The 18,077-nt window shown below is 47.0% G+C and overlaps 1 protein-coding gene across 3 annotated transcripts in view; it reads left to right on the plus strand.

Moving 5' to 3' along the window:
- The window catches only part of CCDC141 (coiled-coil domain containing 141), a 337,148-nt gene that overhangs the window by 21,082 nt on the left and 297,989 nt on the right, over window positions 1-18,077 (plus strand). For all 3 annotated transcript variants that reach the window (XM_063933345.1, XM_063933348.1, XM_063933346.1), the window contains exon 2: window positions 758-880. In XM_063933345.1, the coding sequence (XP_063789415.1) occupies window positions 758-880 (123 nt within the window). The remainder of the gene's footprint in view (window positions 1-757; window positions 881-18,077) is intronic.

Genomic DNA, 18,077 nt, shown 5'->3' on the forward strand with positions numbered 1-18,077 from the left:
AAGAGGGCAGTAGAGAGTGGAACCCGTTTGAGGAAAAATAGTATGTACAGGAGGGGCACCGGCAGCTTACTAAGGTTTGTTCCCCCCAGCAGTTGCTGCACTCGCAGGATGGTGGGGAGGAGGGGACGTGAGGGCAGGGGTGTGCGCATTTAGAAGGAAGTCTCCCCCATAGCTGCCATTTGCTGTGGGCGAGGTTATATGACCTGCAGGGGGTGAGATAGTATATAATATAAGTAGAGCACTATGGGCCAGATGTGTTAAGCCTGGAGAAGTGATAAAGCAGTGATAAGTGCAAGGTGATAATTGATTTTTTTTTTTTTTACTTGTAAAGTTCTATTAGCAGTTTAGAAAACACAGCCAACAAAGGCCAGTAACAATAATAAATGGGTAACAAAAATATCTAGAAAACAATAAAAGAAGAACCTATACAAAAAATATAGTAACATGTCAACAATTGTAGAATAATAGGCCTTTTTAAGTAAGCCCTGTGGTGAGCAAACAGTTAAAGCTCAGTTACACGAGTGTGTTAAACTATGCATTTCACCAGGAATAGACCAACCCTTATATAAAATTGGGCTCTCTTGACCTCTGAGAGAACTGTTATTACTTTAGAACAAAATAAAACCTAAGGGTACAGAATGCTAATTCCTTGCCAAAAGCACCAATGAAATGAACACCTACCTTTTATACCAGCCAATCAGAAGTGTTATATATTTGCCTGTTTATCATGATGTCATCTGCTTGTGTTTGTTTGCAGTGTGGGGAGCTGGTCCAGCTGCAGTTAGCAGAATCCATACCAAATTTAATAGAGGTTCCAAGTTGTCAAGACGAAGCCAAGAAACTGGTCCAGGACCATGATGCCCTTCTCTACAAGCTCAAGGTTAGAGGATAGATTGACTGAGGGTTCATGCTGGCAAACAGATCTGAGATGTGACTCCACATAATAGTGAAATGTGCACTTACACAATACATAATTGCAGGTGTGGGGTCCCAGAGTGACAGCACGAAGCACCTTTAATACCATTCTATGAGTGCTGTATTTTATACAGTTAACTTGCTGCACATTTTGGGCCTGATCAAGAGGTGGATGCTATTGGCGGGTCCCCGTCTGTGCAGTTCTGCAAATGCCGCTACAAAGCTCTTCCAAGGTGTACATCCGTGGTATGAATGTGCAAGGACTATGGTGCTCCCGGGCCTCCCGGAAATGTGGGCAAGTCTCCCGGAGCCATCTGCTGCCGCTAGTTAACCACCCACTTACCAAGTAATGTGGGTGGTTCCAGCATCAGATGATGCGGTTTGTGCTGAATTGCGTCTTCTTAGCAATGCCCCCTGCTGTACAATGCTGGGAAATCTCGGCATTGTATAGCGGGGGCATAGCCATGATGCCTCCTATGCTTTGCCCCACCCCCTATGATGTGTCACACCACCCCACACTGCCCCCCCTTGCTGTGCCAATCTGACTGCACTTCTCCCTGAAGGGGCAGCCAGAAAGTCGGCAACCATAGACCGTATCTACCAAATATCATCCAGTAATTTAATCGGGTTACGGTTGTTAGGTCAACACAACTTAGGCTGACACTTATTAGGTCGACCACTAAAGGTCGACAATGCCATTAGGTCGACATGTACTAAGTCGACAGATCAAAAGGTCGACATGAGGTTTTTTTAAAACAAATCTTAATTTTTTGGATTTTTTCATACTTAACAATCCACGTACAGTGGGGATCAAAAGTTTGGGCACCCCAGGCAAAAATTAATTTTAATGTGCAAAAAGAAGCCAAGGAAAGATGGAAAAATCTCCAAAAGGCATCAAATTACAGATTAGACCTTCTTATAACATGTCAAAAAAAGTTTGATTTTATTTCCATCATTTACACTATCAAAAAAGAACAGAAAACAAAAAATGGCATCTGCAAAAGTTTGGGCACCCTGCAGAGTTAATACCTTGTACTGCCCCCTTTGGACAGCTGAGACCTGGCAGTGTCATGGATTGTTCTCAATCATCGTCTGGAAAGACCAGGTGATATCAATCTCAAAGGTTTTAAAAGCCCAGACTCATCTGACCTTGCTCCAACAATCAGCACCATGGGTTCTTCTAAGCAGTTGTGTAGAACACTGAAACTGAGAATAGTTGACGCTCACAAAGCAGGAGAAGGCTGTAAGGAGATAGCAAAGCGTTATCAGATGCCCATTTCCTCTGTTCGGAATGTAATTAAGAAATGGCAGTCATCAGGTACAGTGGAAGTTAAAGCAAGATCTGGAAGACCAAGAAAAATATCAGACAGAACAGCTTGCAGGATTGTGAGAAAAGCAAGTCAAAAACCACGTTTGACTGCACGATCCTTCCAGGAAGATCTGGCAGACACTGGAGTTGTGGTACCCTATTCCACTATAAAGAGATACTTGTACAAATATGGTCTTCACGAAAGAGTCATCAGAAGAAAACCTCTTCTACGTCCTCACCACAAAAATCAGCGTTTGAAGTTTGCAAATGAACATATAGACAACCGAAAAAAAACAAAGTGGTGGAGACGAATTTCCCCTTAGGCGCTCAACATAACAATACAGAAAATATTAAAAAATAGTGATATAAAAAATGAAGTGATACATTCCTTAATAGATAGAAGAAATCCAGGACATAGTTGCACTCCTCCTCCACTTATCAATACCTCACGAATGCAGGGAAATATGTAAAGAAAAAGATCATAGCATGTGTCGTACAGTCACAATTTGGGTGTGTGTGGGGGGGCTAGGGTTAGGCTGTGTGTGTGTGGGCGCGGCTAGGGTTAGGCTGTGTGTGGGGGGCCAAGTCATAGGCTGCAAGATGGGTGGCTTAGGCTGCGTGAGGGCTAGGGTTAGGCTGTGTGTGGGGGGGCTAGGGTTAGGCTGTGTGTGTGTGGGGGGGGCTAGGGTTAGGCTGTGTGTGTGTGGGTGCGGGGGCTAGGGTTAGGCTGTGTGTGTGTGGGGGGGCTAGGGTTAGGCTGTGTGTGTGTGGGTGCGGGGGCTAAGGTTAGGCTGTGTGTGTGTGGGGGGGGCTAGGGTTAGGCTGTGTGTGTGTGGGGGCGGCTAGGGTTAGGCTGTGTGTGGGGGCCTAGTCATAGGCTGCAAGATGGGTGGCTTAGGCTGCGTGAGGGGTAGGGTTAGGCGTAGAATACTCACCGTTATCTGTCAGGATTCTGACCTTTGCAATTCCATTGTCAGTGTATGTGAGATCTTTGTGCTGCACATCACGCTATAGTCCTAACATCCTGTGTACCAATTCTGGCTTGGTTTGTGATTACCCGCTTCTGCGTTGCTCTTCAAATGCCACTGTCACCCAATGTACCAGTCATGGCTTTGCCCTTGACAGCTCTCTTGCTCATTGCTTACCTGTGCACCAAATTCCAGAAACGTTATTATTGACCTTGGTCGGCGCTGCCTTGTCTGCTATTACGTTGCCCCTGGCATATCATACCCAGAACTGTTCAGGCCAAGCTTAATTTTACAGTAGACATTGACACTCGGGGGGTCATTCCGAGTTGTTCACTCGCAAGCTGCTTTCAGCAGCTTTGCACACGCTAAGCCGCCGCCTACTGGGAGTGAATCTTAGCTTATCAAAATTGCGAACGAAAGATTTGCAATATTGCGAAAAGACTTCTCTGTGCAGTTTCTGAGTAACTCGAGACTTACTCGGCATCTGCGATCAGTTCAGTGCTTGTCGTTCCTGGTTTGACGTCACAAACACACCCAGCGTTCGCCCAGACACTCCTCCGTTTCTCCAGCCACTCCCGCGTTTTTCCCAGAAACGGTAGCGTTTTTTCACACACACCCATAAAACGGCCTGTTTCCGCCCAGAAACACCCACTTCCTGTCAATCACATTACGATCACCAGAACGAAGAAAAAACCTTGTAATGCCGTGAGTAAAATACCTACCTGCATAGCAAATTTACTTGGCGCAGTCGCACTGCGGACATTGCGCATGCGCATTAGCGACTAATCGCTCCGTTGCGAGAAAAAAATAACGAGCGAACAACTCGGAATGACCCCCTCTGTACACCATTTATGTTGCTCACTAACATTTAATATACTCAGCAACTTCTCAGTCGGATATAATGGTTGCTCACTGCCTGCTGCCATATCCTCATTGGCCCCCCTCTGTATAGGTGTTATACTGAGTTCATGTGACACTACACGCATCACCAGACTCAGATATTCTAGTGACAAATCAGGTGAGATTAGTTTGGCATCTAGCTTATTGGCAATCAATCTGTGTGGAGTCTGTGTTTACATGGGTTTCCTATGGGTGCTCCAATTTCCTCTCATACTTCAGAAACCCTGGTAGGTTTATTGGCAGCAGTCTGAAATGGATACTAGTGTGAGTGTTTGTGTGTTCAAGGAATTTATTACTGTGCACTCAATGGGGCAGGGAGTGATGTGAATGACAGATTAGTCTCCGTGCAGCGCTGCGTTCAGCCTTCAGGCCATTCCAGTGGTTTAATGCATTATTATAGCTGAGAGAAAAAGATTATAAGCCTAATCGATGCTACCCTACTCCTATACACGTAGGGAGTACAGGGCATTGTTTATCCCATATACTAGCAGCAGGGCCGGTTCTACACCTTGTGGCACCCAGTGCAAAACTTTCCACTGGCGACCCCCCACCTCCCTCCCCGCGGCAAAACAGTTAGTGCGCGCCGGAGGCACGCACCAAAAAAATAGGGGCGTGGCTTCATAGGGGAAGGGCGTGGCCACAGTTATGCCCCCAGATTTGCCCCAAGTAGTTGTGCCCCCCAGTTGATTTGCCCCCAGTAGATTTGCCCCCTGTAGCTGTGCCCCCAGTAGCTTTGCCCCAGTAGTTGTGCCTCCTGTTGCTTTGCCCCCAGTAGTTGTGCCCTCTGTTGCTGTGCCCCCTGTTGCTTTGCCCCCAGTAGCTTTGCCCCAGTAGTTGTGCCTCCTGTTGCTTTGCCCCCAGTAGTTGTGCCCTCTGTTGCTGTGCCCCCTGTTGCTTTGCCCCCAGTAGCTTTGCCCCAGTAGTTGTGCCTCCTGTTGCTTTGCCCCCAGTAGTTGTGCCCTCTGTTGCTGTGACCCCTGTTGCTTTGCCCCCAGTAGATTTGCCCCAGTAGTTGTGCCCTCTGCTGCTGTGCCCCCTGTCGCTGTCAAACACACACACACACACAAAAAAAAAATACTTACCCCTGCCCTGCTCCTGCTTTCCGACCGCCGCTGCTGCTGCTGCTGCTGACGGAGTGTCTCTGGCCTCCCGCGGCTCCTCTCTATGGGAGAGACGTCGTGAGGTCTCTCCCATAGCAGTGCCGCACAGACTCTAGAGGTCAATAATGACCTCTAGTGTCTGTCCCTGGAGCCGGCTGCAGCGGACACCCACCCAGCCCACGGCGTCCGCTGCAGCCGGGGAGCGGGTAGGCGGCGGTGCCTGCGGCTGCGCCTCCAGGCCGCAGCGCCCCGGGCGCAGGCACTGCTTGCCCGCACCAAGAACCGCTCCTGACTAGCAGGATTTATGGATCTGGAACCAATTTGTGTCACTCGTCATGACAAAGTAATGTCCAATTTTTTTATCTAGTTCCTAGCCTATATAATTGGCAAATTCAGGAGCCTCCTGGTCATTCCAGGATAGGCAAGCATTAGTTCAGCCAACACGGCAAATAGCCAGGCTTGATGGTCTATTGACACGCAGATTACAGGGTGCAGGGAAACAGAGTTAATACAAACATGCATATACAGTAGAAAGATATAGATCCAGTCAGCAGAACACTCCAGTGTATACATAGAGTAGCGGCAGTGGCCCTTAATCAGTAATCCATGGTGAGTCTTAACACAGTGGACTTAGAAGATGCACACAGCACAAGTGCACACAGATCAGACACAGCACACGCGCACACAGATCAGACACAGCACACGCGCACACAGATCAGACACAGCACATGCGCACACAGATCAGACACAGCACAAGTGCACACAGATCAGACACAGCACACGCGCACACAGATCAGACACAGCACAAGTGCACACATATCAGACACAGCACAAGTGCACACAGATCAGACACAGCACACGCGCACACAGATCAGACACAGCACACGCGCACACAGATCAGACACAGCACAAGTGCACACAGATCAGACACAGCACAAGTGCACACAGATCAGACACAGCACACGCGCACACAGATCAGACACAGCACAAGTGCACACATATCAGACACAGCACAAGTGCACACAGATCAGACACAGCACACGCGCACACAGATCAGACACAGCACACGCGCACACAGATCAGACACAGCACAAGTGCACACAGATCAGACACAGCACAAGTGCACACAGATCAGACACAGCACACGCGCACACAGATCAGACACAGCACACGCGCACACAGATCAGACACAGCACACGCGCACACAGATCAGACACAGCACATGCGCACACAGATCAGACACAGCACAAGTGCACACAGATCAGACACAGCACACGCGCACACAGATCAGACACAGCACAAGTGCACACATATCAGACACAGCACAAGTGCACACAGATCAGACACAGCACACGCGCACACAGATCAGACACAGCACACGCGCACACAGATCAGACACAGCACAAGTGCACACAGATCAGACACAGCACAAGTGCACACAGATCAGACACAGCACACGCGCACACAGATCAGACACAGCACAAGTGCACACATATCAGACACAGCACAAGTGCACACAGATCAGACACAGCACACGCGCACACAGATCAGACACAGCACACGCGCACACAGATCAGACACAGCACAAGTGCACACAGATCAGACACAGCACAAGTGCACACAGATCAGACACAGCACACGCGCACACAGATCAGACACAGCACAAGTGCACACATATCAGACACAGCACAAGTGCACACAGATCAGACACAGCACACGCGCACACAGATGAGACACAGCACACGCGCACACAGAACAGACACAGCACACGCGCACACAGATCAGACACAGCACACGCGCACACAGATCAGACACAGCACAAGTGCACACAGATCAGACACAGCACACGCGCACACAAATCAGACACAGCACAAGTGCACACAGATCAGACACAGCACAAGTGCACACAGATCAGACACAGCACACGCGCACACAGATCAGACACAGCACAAGTGCACACAGATCAGACACAGCACAAGTGCACACAGATCAGACACAGCACAAGTGCACACAGATCAGACACAGCACACGCGCACACAGATCAGACACAGCACACGCGCAGTAGTGCACTTGGGATCCAGGTTGGAGGTTGCGCAGTGAAAGGACACTAGCAGTGCCTAGGATGTAAACAGAAGGGAGACAGTGCAGAGTGCTCCCTAGCCTATCCTGTATGGGTCCAACGTATTAAGATACGTGCGACCCATACAGCCGCAGAAACGGAAATGTACAAACGGATTTGTGCGTCCAATTTAAGGGGGTGAATCAGAGCTGATCGTAGATGTGCTAAAATCATACATCTACGATCACAATCTCTGACATGCGGGGGGACGCCCAGCACAGCGCTAGTCTGCCCCGCATGTTAAGCCCAACCAACCCCCCTTCCCCCCAGAGAGGTGTGAAAGCCGCCAACGGTGGCACTGCTTTCGCACCCGGCATGTACCTCCCTGCATATGCAGCTCGGCTGTGGTGGCAGGCGGATACCTGCCATGCTTTGGGCCATAGCGGCTGCGTGTGACATTACGCAGACGCCGTGGTCTGCCCCAGCAACGGTCCGGACACGCCTGCGTTGTCCGGACCACTCCCCTCCAACGGCCTTCAAACGCCGTTGGCACGCTCCCTCCCGTCCCGTGACCGCCTCTGCCTGTCAATCAGGCAGAGGCAATCACACCAGTGAGATGCTTTCACATCTCACTGTGTGCACACGCGCAGTGCGGCCGCTGTGCATGCGCACAACACAATGGGCTTCAGGCTGCGATCGCTGCTGTTGCACCAATCAGGTCTGAATTAGTCCCTATGGGGGACATGTACTAAACAGTGATAAAAGTGGAGAAGTGAGCCAGTGGAGAAGTTGCCCATGGCGACCAATCAGCATTGACGTAACATTTATCATTTGCATACTTTAAAAATATACAGAGCAGCTGATTGGTTGCCATGGGCAACTTTTCCACTGGTTCACTTATCCACTTTTATCACAGCTTAGTACATGTCCCCTTAAGTCCTATAAATCAGGCCGAGTGTGTGAAGCCCCCACAAGGTAGTTGGCCTATTTGGCAGTCAGCTAGAAAGAGACCAGGGATGTCTCCCCAATATTCGGAAGATGGACCTGCAGCAATGGGGTTGCTTGGAATCCATGGGTGAAATTAATTATGGTTAATAAATAAAAAGAGTGAACTTTTTTCCTACATAGAAATCATTTTCATCAATATGTAACACATGCACAAACCAGGATGTCATTCTCAGTGATCACTTCTGAAACTTACCAAGGGTTACTCTTCTCCATGAAGTCCCTTCCACCCATTTATCTCCCAGATAAAGCGTCTCTAAGAGACACCGCTAATATTTCAATCATGTTCTCCATTGATTCAGTTTGTTCCTGCAAGGCTTTGTAACACAGTCTTCAGACATGTCAGTAATTGACTGACAATAGATGCGTCTGAGAACAGAATATAAACACATGCCCCTTCTGTAATGAAGACTGTACCTCTGCATTCTTTTTACAGGCCGTAAGCTCCGTAATGAACTCTGACCCTACAAAATATTTGTTTAAGAATAACCCAGTTATTTTTATCCTGAACTTGGATTCCAAGGGCTCTCTGACATTATCAAGATTCATTACAAGCCCAGCGAGGCCTGAATTGTCAGATCCATGGGGGTAATTCTGAGTTGATCGCAGCAGGATCTATGTTAGCAGTTGGGCAAAACCATGTGCACTGCAGGGGAGGCAGATATAACATGTGCAGAAAGAGTTAGATTTGGGTGGGTTATTTTATTTCTGTGCAAGGTAAATACTGGCTGCTTTATTTTTACACCGCAAATTAGATTGCAGATTGAACACACCACACCCAAATCTAACTCTCTCTGCACATGTTATATCTGCCCCCCCCCCCCCTGCAGTGCACATAGTTTTGCCCAACTGCTAAAAAAATTCCTGCTGCGATCAACTTGGAATTACCCCCCATGCCTTTTCATAAGGTCTCCAAGACATTCTAATAGACAGGGTTGCGAAAGAGATTTACAAACTCTAATATGTAATAATATAGTAACACTTTACAGCGTGTGTGTGTGTGTGTGTGTGTGTGTGTGTGTGTGTGTCTTTAAGTTTTATTTTCTATCATGTTTTGATAGGTCCCAATGTCACTCATCTTTTGCATGAAGTAAATACTTTTATCGATTCATCTTAAAGGTCCGTACAAGATTAGACGATGTCGCTCTATGAGCGACGTCGTCTAATGTTTCCTCTACCGGGCCGGCCGGTCGGCGGCCGACTGTACACACTGAGCGGTATGACCGCTCATATCGCTCAGTGACGTCACGCCTCCGCCAGCCGTGCATGCAGGTCCTGGACGACAGTTATGATCCTGCATGCATGCACTGCCGACAGCGACGATCGTTGCCGACCCGCAGGGTCGCGCATCGGTCGTTGCTGGCAGCATACACACTTGCTGATAAAATGAGTGACGTCGCTCAGGGAGGGGGAAAATGAGCGACGTCGCTCATTTATCGGCAAGTGTGTATGGGCCTTAACAGTCTCAGGTAATAAATATTTACTATTAAATATGAAAGACGGAACATAACTATGTAAACAAAGAACGCCCCATTATACTGTATGCCCTCTCTACCTCTGTAATCTACAGTATGTTCTAACTGCCCAGACGTCTGTCTAGATTTTGGAGGGGATTACATTAAGATTCAGCTATGTATTTGATATAAAATTGGCTATTTCTCTTGCCACAATTCTCTCAATTAGTTGATTCTACCCTGATGATTTTTGTTAGGGTGCATCTTACCAATATAAAATAAAAATAAAAGTGAGACTGCTAGATGTGATCCAAACCAGTGTTGCTGCCTGCTTACTGAATTCTTGGTATTTTCAGCAGGTAATTGACTACAAAGCCACTTCTATAGCTTCAGTCAGAAACAGCTATTCCACGGTACCTATTTGAAAAATAAGGGTTCTGTGTATTAACTGCCGCGATTAGCAATGGTCCATATCACAATGGATATTTTCATCTTTAATGTAAATAATAACCCTGCTATGCAGAGCCGGCCTTAGGCATAGGCAAACTAGGCAAATGCCTAGGGCATTTGGTATGCTTAGGGGCACCAGCAGCTTCTGCTGATTAAAATGATATGCGGCATTCCTATATTCTGTTTGTGACTACGGCTGTATCTGCATACTGAATGCTACGTTGCGTGTATTCCTGGAAATCACTGTAATGTAGCATTTCGTATGCAGATACAGCCGTAGTCGCACACAGAATATAGACATGCTGCATATCATTTTAATCAGCAGAAGCTGCTTGTGCATCCTAGCCACATAGTAATGCAAATAAGATGCATTTTCATAAACAAAAGGCGCCCGACGTTAGCAGAGCCAGGCATTTCCTGCAGAACTAGTGGCAGTGCTAGGGGGCACCAGCCAAAATCTTGCCTAGGGCATCATATTGGTTAGGGCCGGCTCTGCTGCTATGTACTAAGTGAAACTTGCAGGGGCAGCGGTAGTGATCACCACTGTCCCTGTGAGCTACTATACTGGCATATTAGAGTCTTTCCAGGGCTGTAACTAGGGTGGTGCGAAATGTACCTCCGCACAGGGCACTGCAAGGCAGGAGGCGTTTCATCAATCTCACTTGCAACTTCCTCCTCTTTAGTCCCCAGCATCACCTGTACGCCTCCATCTCCCCCTCACGTCCCTAAACATCTTCAGTCACACACTCCTTTATTTAAGGCACACATTTCAATATACTCTCATACTTCCCATACAGGTGCAAATCGTTCCACGAGTAAGGTGCCTGATTGCTGTATGGAAGGAATGACAGTATTTTGAAATGTCTGCTTTAAATAAAGCACAATGGGCTCCTCTCCTCTATGGGGGGAATTCAAGTGCCTATGAGCAGTGTCGGACTGGGGCATGAAGGGCCCAACGGGGAAATGCTTTGGTAGGGACCCATGTTTAGGGGAGTGGCCAGCTGCCACAGAGGCTTGGCTAACCATTAGAGATGCATGGTCTGGGCCCCTTGATAAATATATATACTGTAGTGAATACCACTAGTGCATGCATGATAATTAATAACAGAAATGCTCTGTAGAAAATACACCTCAGTCCTGTGCAGTATAAGGTAACATACATAAAGAGTAATTCAAATGCACAGTCTGCAACCTGATCCCTAGAGAAATAGGTGGGCACCAGGTGGTAGGGCCCACCGGTGGTTTCCACTGTTCCCCTGTGGGCCAGTCCAACCCTGGCTTTGAGTGTCAGCGGCCACTGACTGGCACCTGGCAGAGCAATTCAATTGATGCTCTGTTCAGGAGGGTGGGAGGTTTGGACCAATGCTCTTTCTGCCACATGGCACCAAAATGTCTACTTACAGCTCTGCTGCCATCTGAAGTCACGGGTTTGTGGGCAGTACTGACACAGAACGCCGGAGAGCACTGCTTGGGCACTGGCTGCCACTATTGTTATGAATTTCCTATACTGTAAATGCAATAAAAAGACATGTAATTCTCCTGCCAAGATAAATTTAATGCCCAGAGTGTATTGATTAAAAATAATAGTGTTTGCAGATTGAAGTCTTTTGTGTTAAATGAACACAGTGACAAAGGTATCCGGACTCCAGGTCGACAGCAAAAAGGTCGACACACCTTAGGTCGACGCCAATTGGTCGACACACCTTAGGTCGACATGGACAAAAGGTCGACATGGACAAAAGGTCGCCAGGAACAAGGTCGACATGGAAAAAGGTCGACATGAGTTTTTCACGATTTTTTTCTTTTTTGGAACCTTTTCATACTTAACGATCCATGTGGACTACGATTGGAACGGTAATCTGTGCCGAGCGAAGCGAAGGCACCATGCGAGGGGACGCGGTGCACTAATTGGGGTTCCTGGTCACTCTACGAAGAAAACGACACAAAACCCCCCCATAAAAAACTCATGTCGACCTTTTTCCATGTCGACCTTGTTCCTGTCGACCTTTTGTCCATGTCGACCTTTTGTCCATGTTGACCTAAGGTGTGTCGACCAATTGGCATCGACCTAAGGTGTGTCGACCTTTTTGTTGTCGACCCTGAGTCCCAGACCCGTGACAAACTTGGTGCTCAGCCTGCATGTCTGATATGTAGTGTTCTGACCATTTGTAGTCTGTTCCACTAAAGTAATAAGTTCTTGCAAAGAAAGACTACACAGGGCTGAGCATTCTACCGCTATTAATCAATGACAACACTACAGTATTCCCAAGCTGGAAGCGTCCTCTGCCAAAAAATGAATTTCAGGAAGTGATCTTGGAGTCCATTTACGTTATTACTCAGTGATAGAGTACTTGGATGACACCCTGATTTTTCTTAAAGTTTATATTTTAAAGAAACATGTCCATTTAGAAGAGGTGTCTGGCACAAGATGTCAGTTTTCTTCACATTGATGTCTTCTGTCTGTGCATAACAAGGAATAATGGTGGAAAGTTTCTTTCAGAAAAGCTGCCCAGAGTCAAGTTCTAAAAACACTACATTTTCCTTTGCCATCTTCAGATGGCATTTGTTCCCAGACCCAGGCTTCTTACTTTGAGAAGGCGATCCAGAGTTATGAATAGTGATCCAGCTGAATCCCTCTGCCCCTGTTCAGCTTTTTCTGGTGGATTCTGGGTTCTTTGTGCACTTGCATGGTCCCCAGTTCACTCGTGTGCACTAGCACTGTCGAGTCAGACTTGGCAGCGCAAAGTTTTACTGCTACAAAAGGTGTGATAGGGATTGCGTGGAGAGGTGAACTTTGGATCAGCTATCTCGAGACTGGAGCAACGCCGGCTCAGGGGGGCATCACCGTAGGGGGGCTCCTCCTCTTCGGCAGACAAGATGTTTTATTATTGTACTATTATAGGTGTTTTTATTGTGTTTTCTGTGTACAACCGGTTGTTGTAATAGTCTTTATCAGTGCCATAACTAGGCATTGTAGCGCTGTGTGCAAAAACAGCATCGGCGCCCCCCCCCCCCCCCTCCTTAAATTTAAAACAGAGCCAATGCGTGACTTCATGGGGAAGGGGCATGGCCACAAAATCATACCAATTCATATTAAGCTGTACAGTAGTCTCCATTATTAAAATGACGCTCCCCTTACACACATTATACCAGATACAAACAGAAAGAAGAAGACCACTCTTTATGTTGGGGCACTCATTATGAAGTTAAAACTTAACTTTTATTAACTTCAAAAGACACATAAACATTACAACATATAACAAAAATAATAGGGCACCAAAAGAGGCCTTATACCATATGCTCTCTCCTGTTGGTCAAATTGTATTTTACCTATAAAGGGAAATTAATCTGAACAACAAAATTTCAGGTCATTTATTAGAAGGGTTTAAAGCATAGTAGATATTCTCTATTGGCAGATCTTCCTATGACAAATGATTACTTTGTATCTTATATTGTAGCCACTAATGTCCTGCTGTGACAGGATGTGGCTGTTTTACCAGATTCTAAACATATTCTCTGCAGTATGTTGCTGTTCAATAGTAACTAATATATCGTAACACTGTTACTTGTTCTGCTCTTGCCTGAATGATATCTGGCAAAGATTGTTAATAAATGCCATATTATTTAGAAATAAATTATTGCCACAGATAGGGTCAAGTTCAGAAGGAAGAGGGGTCACAGGTGTACCCAGTTTCTGCTTTTGTAGATCTGCTAAGCATCGAATCCACAATGAGAGAACTGTGATTGGCACATGTGTATTCCCCAAGAGCTATATCTGCTTTCAACCTTCCCTGAGTTCCTGAGTTGGCAATGATTGATGAGCGTACAGGGGACACATTACCCCAGGTAGAGCCCCTGTTACACATTCCGCCAGGTAGAGCCCCTGTCACACATTCCGCCAGGTAGAGCCCCATTTTACACATTACTCCAGGTAGAGCCCCTATCACACATCACGCCAGGTAGAATCCCCTTTTACACATTACGGCAGGTAGAACCCCCATTTACACATTACGGCAGGTAGAGCCCCCATTTACACATTACGGCAGGTAGAGTCCCCTTTTACACATTAAGGCATCAGTGTCCCCCTTTTTATACATTAGGCAGGGTCCCCTTTTTACACATTACGGCAGGCAGAGTCCTCCTTTTACACATTACAGCAGGTAGAGTCCTCTTTTACGCATTATGGCAGGCAGAGTTCCCCTTTTACACATTACAGCAGCAGAGTCCCCTTTTTATCCAGATGCTGAAAGTACTGTACATGTGCTACTTAGGTACTGTAATAGTGGTAGATAACCTTAGTTGGTGCAACACACCTCTGCTCCTCTCTCCCAGCCACTGCCATCCTCACAAAGCAGCAGGACCTGGCCACCACTGCTCTCACACCCGACACTGCAGGACACTCACATCTCCATCTGTGTGCCTCTACCCCGGCCATCCACAAACTCACCCAGCAGCAGGACCTTGGCCACTGCCACTTTCTTAACCGGCACTGCACGGGACACACACACCTCCACCTGTGAGCCTCTTCCCCTGCAGGACGCGCGGATCTCGGCTCACATACAGTACTAGAAGCCAGCGCTGCCTGCTGTCATCCCCAGGGTGGCCAATCGGGGACACGGCGCACTATGCGCTCCAGAGCTGGCCCTAGCCAATTTGATGCCCTAGGCAAAATTGTGGCTGGTGCCCCCTAGTACCGCCACTAATTCTGTATCTGACCCAGTAACACTCAGGCAGGGGGGCCCACTAGGGGGTTACCCTAAGGGCCAGTTCAACCCTGCATAATGCCACACATTAATGCCCATAATACCCATAATTCCACACAGTAATGCACCTTACACATATGCCCCACACTAGTCATGCCCATAATACACCTAATTCCACACAGTAATGCACCTTACACATATGCCCCACATTAGAAAAGCCCATAATACACATAATGCCACACAGTAATGCACCTTACACATATGGCCCACATTAGTAATGCCCATAATACACATAATTCCACACAGTAATGCACCTTACACATATGGCCCACATTAGTAATGCCCATAATACACATAATTCCACACAGTAATGCAAGTTACACATATGCCCCACATTAGAAATGCCTATAATACACATAATTCCACACAGTAATGCACCTGTCACATACTGTATGCTCCACATTAGTAATGCCCATAATACACATAATGCCGCACAGTAATGCACCTGTCACATACTGTATGCCCCACATTAGTAATGCCCATAATACACATAATGCCACACAGTAATGCACCTGGCACATACTATATGTCTCACATTAGTAATGCCCATAATACACATAATGCCACACAGTAATGCACCTGGCACATACTATATGTCTCACATTAGTAATGCCCGTAATACACATAATGCCACACAGTAATGCACCTGGCACATACTATATGTCTCACATTAGTAATGCCCATAATACACATAATGCCACACAGTAATGCACCTGTCACATACTGTATGCCCCACATTAGTAATGCCCATAATACACATAATGCCACACAGTAATGCACCTGGCACATACTATATGTCTCACATTAGTAATGCCCATAATACACATAATGCCACACAGTAATGCACCTGGCACATACTATATGTCTCACATTAGTAATGCCCATAATACACATAATTCCACACAGTAATGCACCTGGCACATACTATATGTCTCACATTAGTAATGCCCATAATACACATAATGCCACACAGTAATGCACCTGTCACATACTGTATGCCCCACATTAGTAATGCCCATAATACACATAATGCCACACAGTAATGCACCTGTCACATACTGTATGCCCCACATTAGTAATGCCCATAATACACATAATGCCACACAGTAATGCACCTGGCACATACTATATGTCTCACATTAGTAATGCTAGTAGCTTTTTTTAGAAAACTTACTTTTGCTTGCTGGGGTGCTAGCAGTCAGTGCGTGCGCCCATGCAGCTCCCTGGATCCGTGACTGAGTTTTGTGAGATGGGGTGACTGGATGAGTGGGTGCATATTTGCGCTCGCACCCATTAAAGGGGCACTCTTACAAGGGATGTGACCTCACAGGGTATGCCGTCCTTTGCAAGCCTCACCCTTTATTTTCGCTTGCTGGTTGGACACAGGTAGCAACAATGTCCAGATACTACCACACTTGCTGGTTATACAAAAAGACCAGTATCAAACATGTAGCAACTGTCCATTCTCTTCATTGTTCAGTGTGTTTGCTGGTGTCTGTTACTCCCGGCAACTGCATGCCCTTTATTTTATACTGCGGGAGCGATATGCTCTGCCCTCCAGTCTGACGTGTCCAAAACAGCAGTGTATACAAGTACTGATTGAATACATTTGGAAAGTAATAGATAGTTTGCAGACTATCCCTCCTAGCATGAGATACTGCAGGAACATATTTGGATGCCCCTAGACATGCTTGGATGCCCTAGGCAACTACTTAGCCTGCCTGTAGCTAAGGCCAGCTCTGATGCGCTCCCAGTTCAAGTGCGCTGTGTGCAAAACACACTTTGCACACATGTAGTTATGGCTCTGATCTTTATGTGTAGTTTTATTGAATAAAAGACATAAAAACATTGTCTGTAAAAAATAAATAAAAAGATCTATCTTTTTTATTATATGATTAGTCCTATGCTGTACTTTCTGCACATGGTGATAAAGATAGTGCATGCTCTCACTAAATTATTGTAACTAAATAACAGTGAGCTATCAAGTTAAGTGCATGAATGTGGTAAAAAGAGTATTTGTGTCTAAATCCATGTTCTTGCAGTTTTCTTTAAATGTGTGTATATAATATATAAGGGTAGATTCAGAGCCGTAACTAGCTATGTGCGCTGTGTGCCTTGCACACAGCGCCGGATGAGCGTTGGCGCAACCTGCAGTTATCTATACTAGATAGCGCTGGTGCCTGAGTGTCAGCTCCGCCTCCCACCAGTGACCGCGTTCCTCCTTACTTCCCCCATCCCTCCCGTCCCGATGACCAACCTCAAACCCGTACAAGGAGGCCACGTAGCTGCTGGAGCAAGTGAAGGGGGTGGGACCTTCACCCGGGGCGGAGATATTTCACCAATCATTGGTGGCCGCGGTAATGCTTGAGCTGCTTCCCGCAACCCCTTCCATGCGTGTCCCCGCCTCGGATCTCAGCGGTGGGTATACACGATGATAGCACCGCAGCATCGCTCCCTGGCAGAGTCCGGCATCTGCTTTCCCTGCCCCTGTGCAGCCAGGAGTTAGCGTATTGACACACGGCTGCTGGGGGCAGGGTGGTGGTGATTGCAGTGGTAGTGACACATGGCTGGTAGGGGTGACTAGTTGTATTAGGGACTGGGTGGTGGTAGTTGTAGGGACATATGGCAGCTTGGGTGGGGTTGATACCATTATTAGTAGTGGCTGGGTGGGGTAGTTATAGGGACACATGGCAGGGGGGGAGGGGTAGTAGTAGGGACATAGAATTGATCTAGATTTAACACTGGCTGAAGGGATACACACACATAGGATGATAAGTGCACCCCCTAAATCCAACTGCCCATTACAATACACCCAATTTTTACTGTGCTGGCTGCTGGGCAGCTCCTCTGCATTCTGCCTGTCTGCAAGATCTCACTCATGCTGTGAGCAAGGGACAGTATGCAAAATACTTGCCACTATTCAAGTGTATTCAACAGTGTTTGAATACACTTGAAAAGTGGCAAGTACTTTGCATACTGTCCCTTGCTACCAAAGTGAGATCTAGCAGACTGAATAACCTGCCATCCTGACTCACTGCAGTGCAGAGAGGAGCCACGTCTATCATCCACCACCCCTGCAGCAGGTCCTTAAGTAGTGCTTATCCCTCTTTATATCTTACTGGCTCTGCATCCTCTCAGCAGGGGGGTCTTCTAC

This window comes from Pseudophryne corroboree, chromosome 7 (assembly GCF_028390025.1).
Source record: "Pseudophryne corroboree isolate aPseCor3 chromosome 7, aPseCor3.hap2, whole genome shotgun sequence".
Lineage (NCBI taxonomy): Eukaryota > Metazoa > Chordata > Amphibia > Anura > Myobatrachidae > Pseudophryne > Pseudophryne corroboree.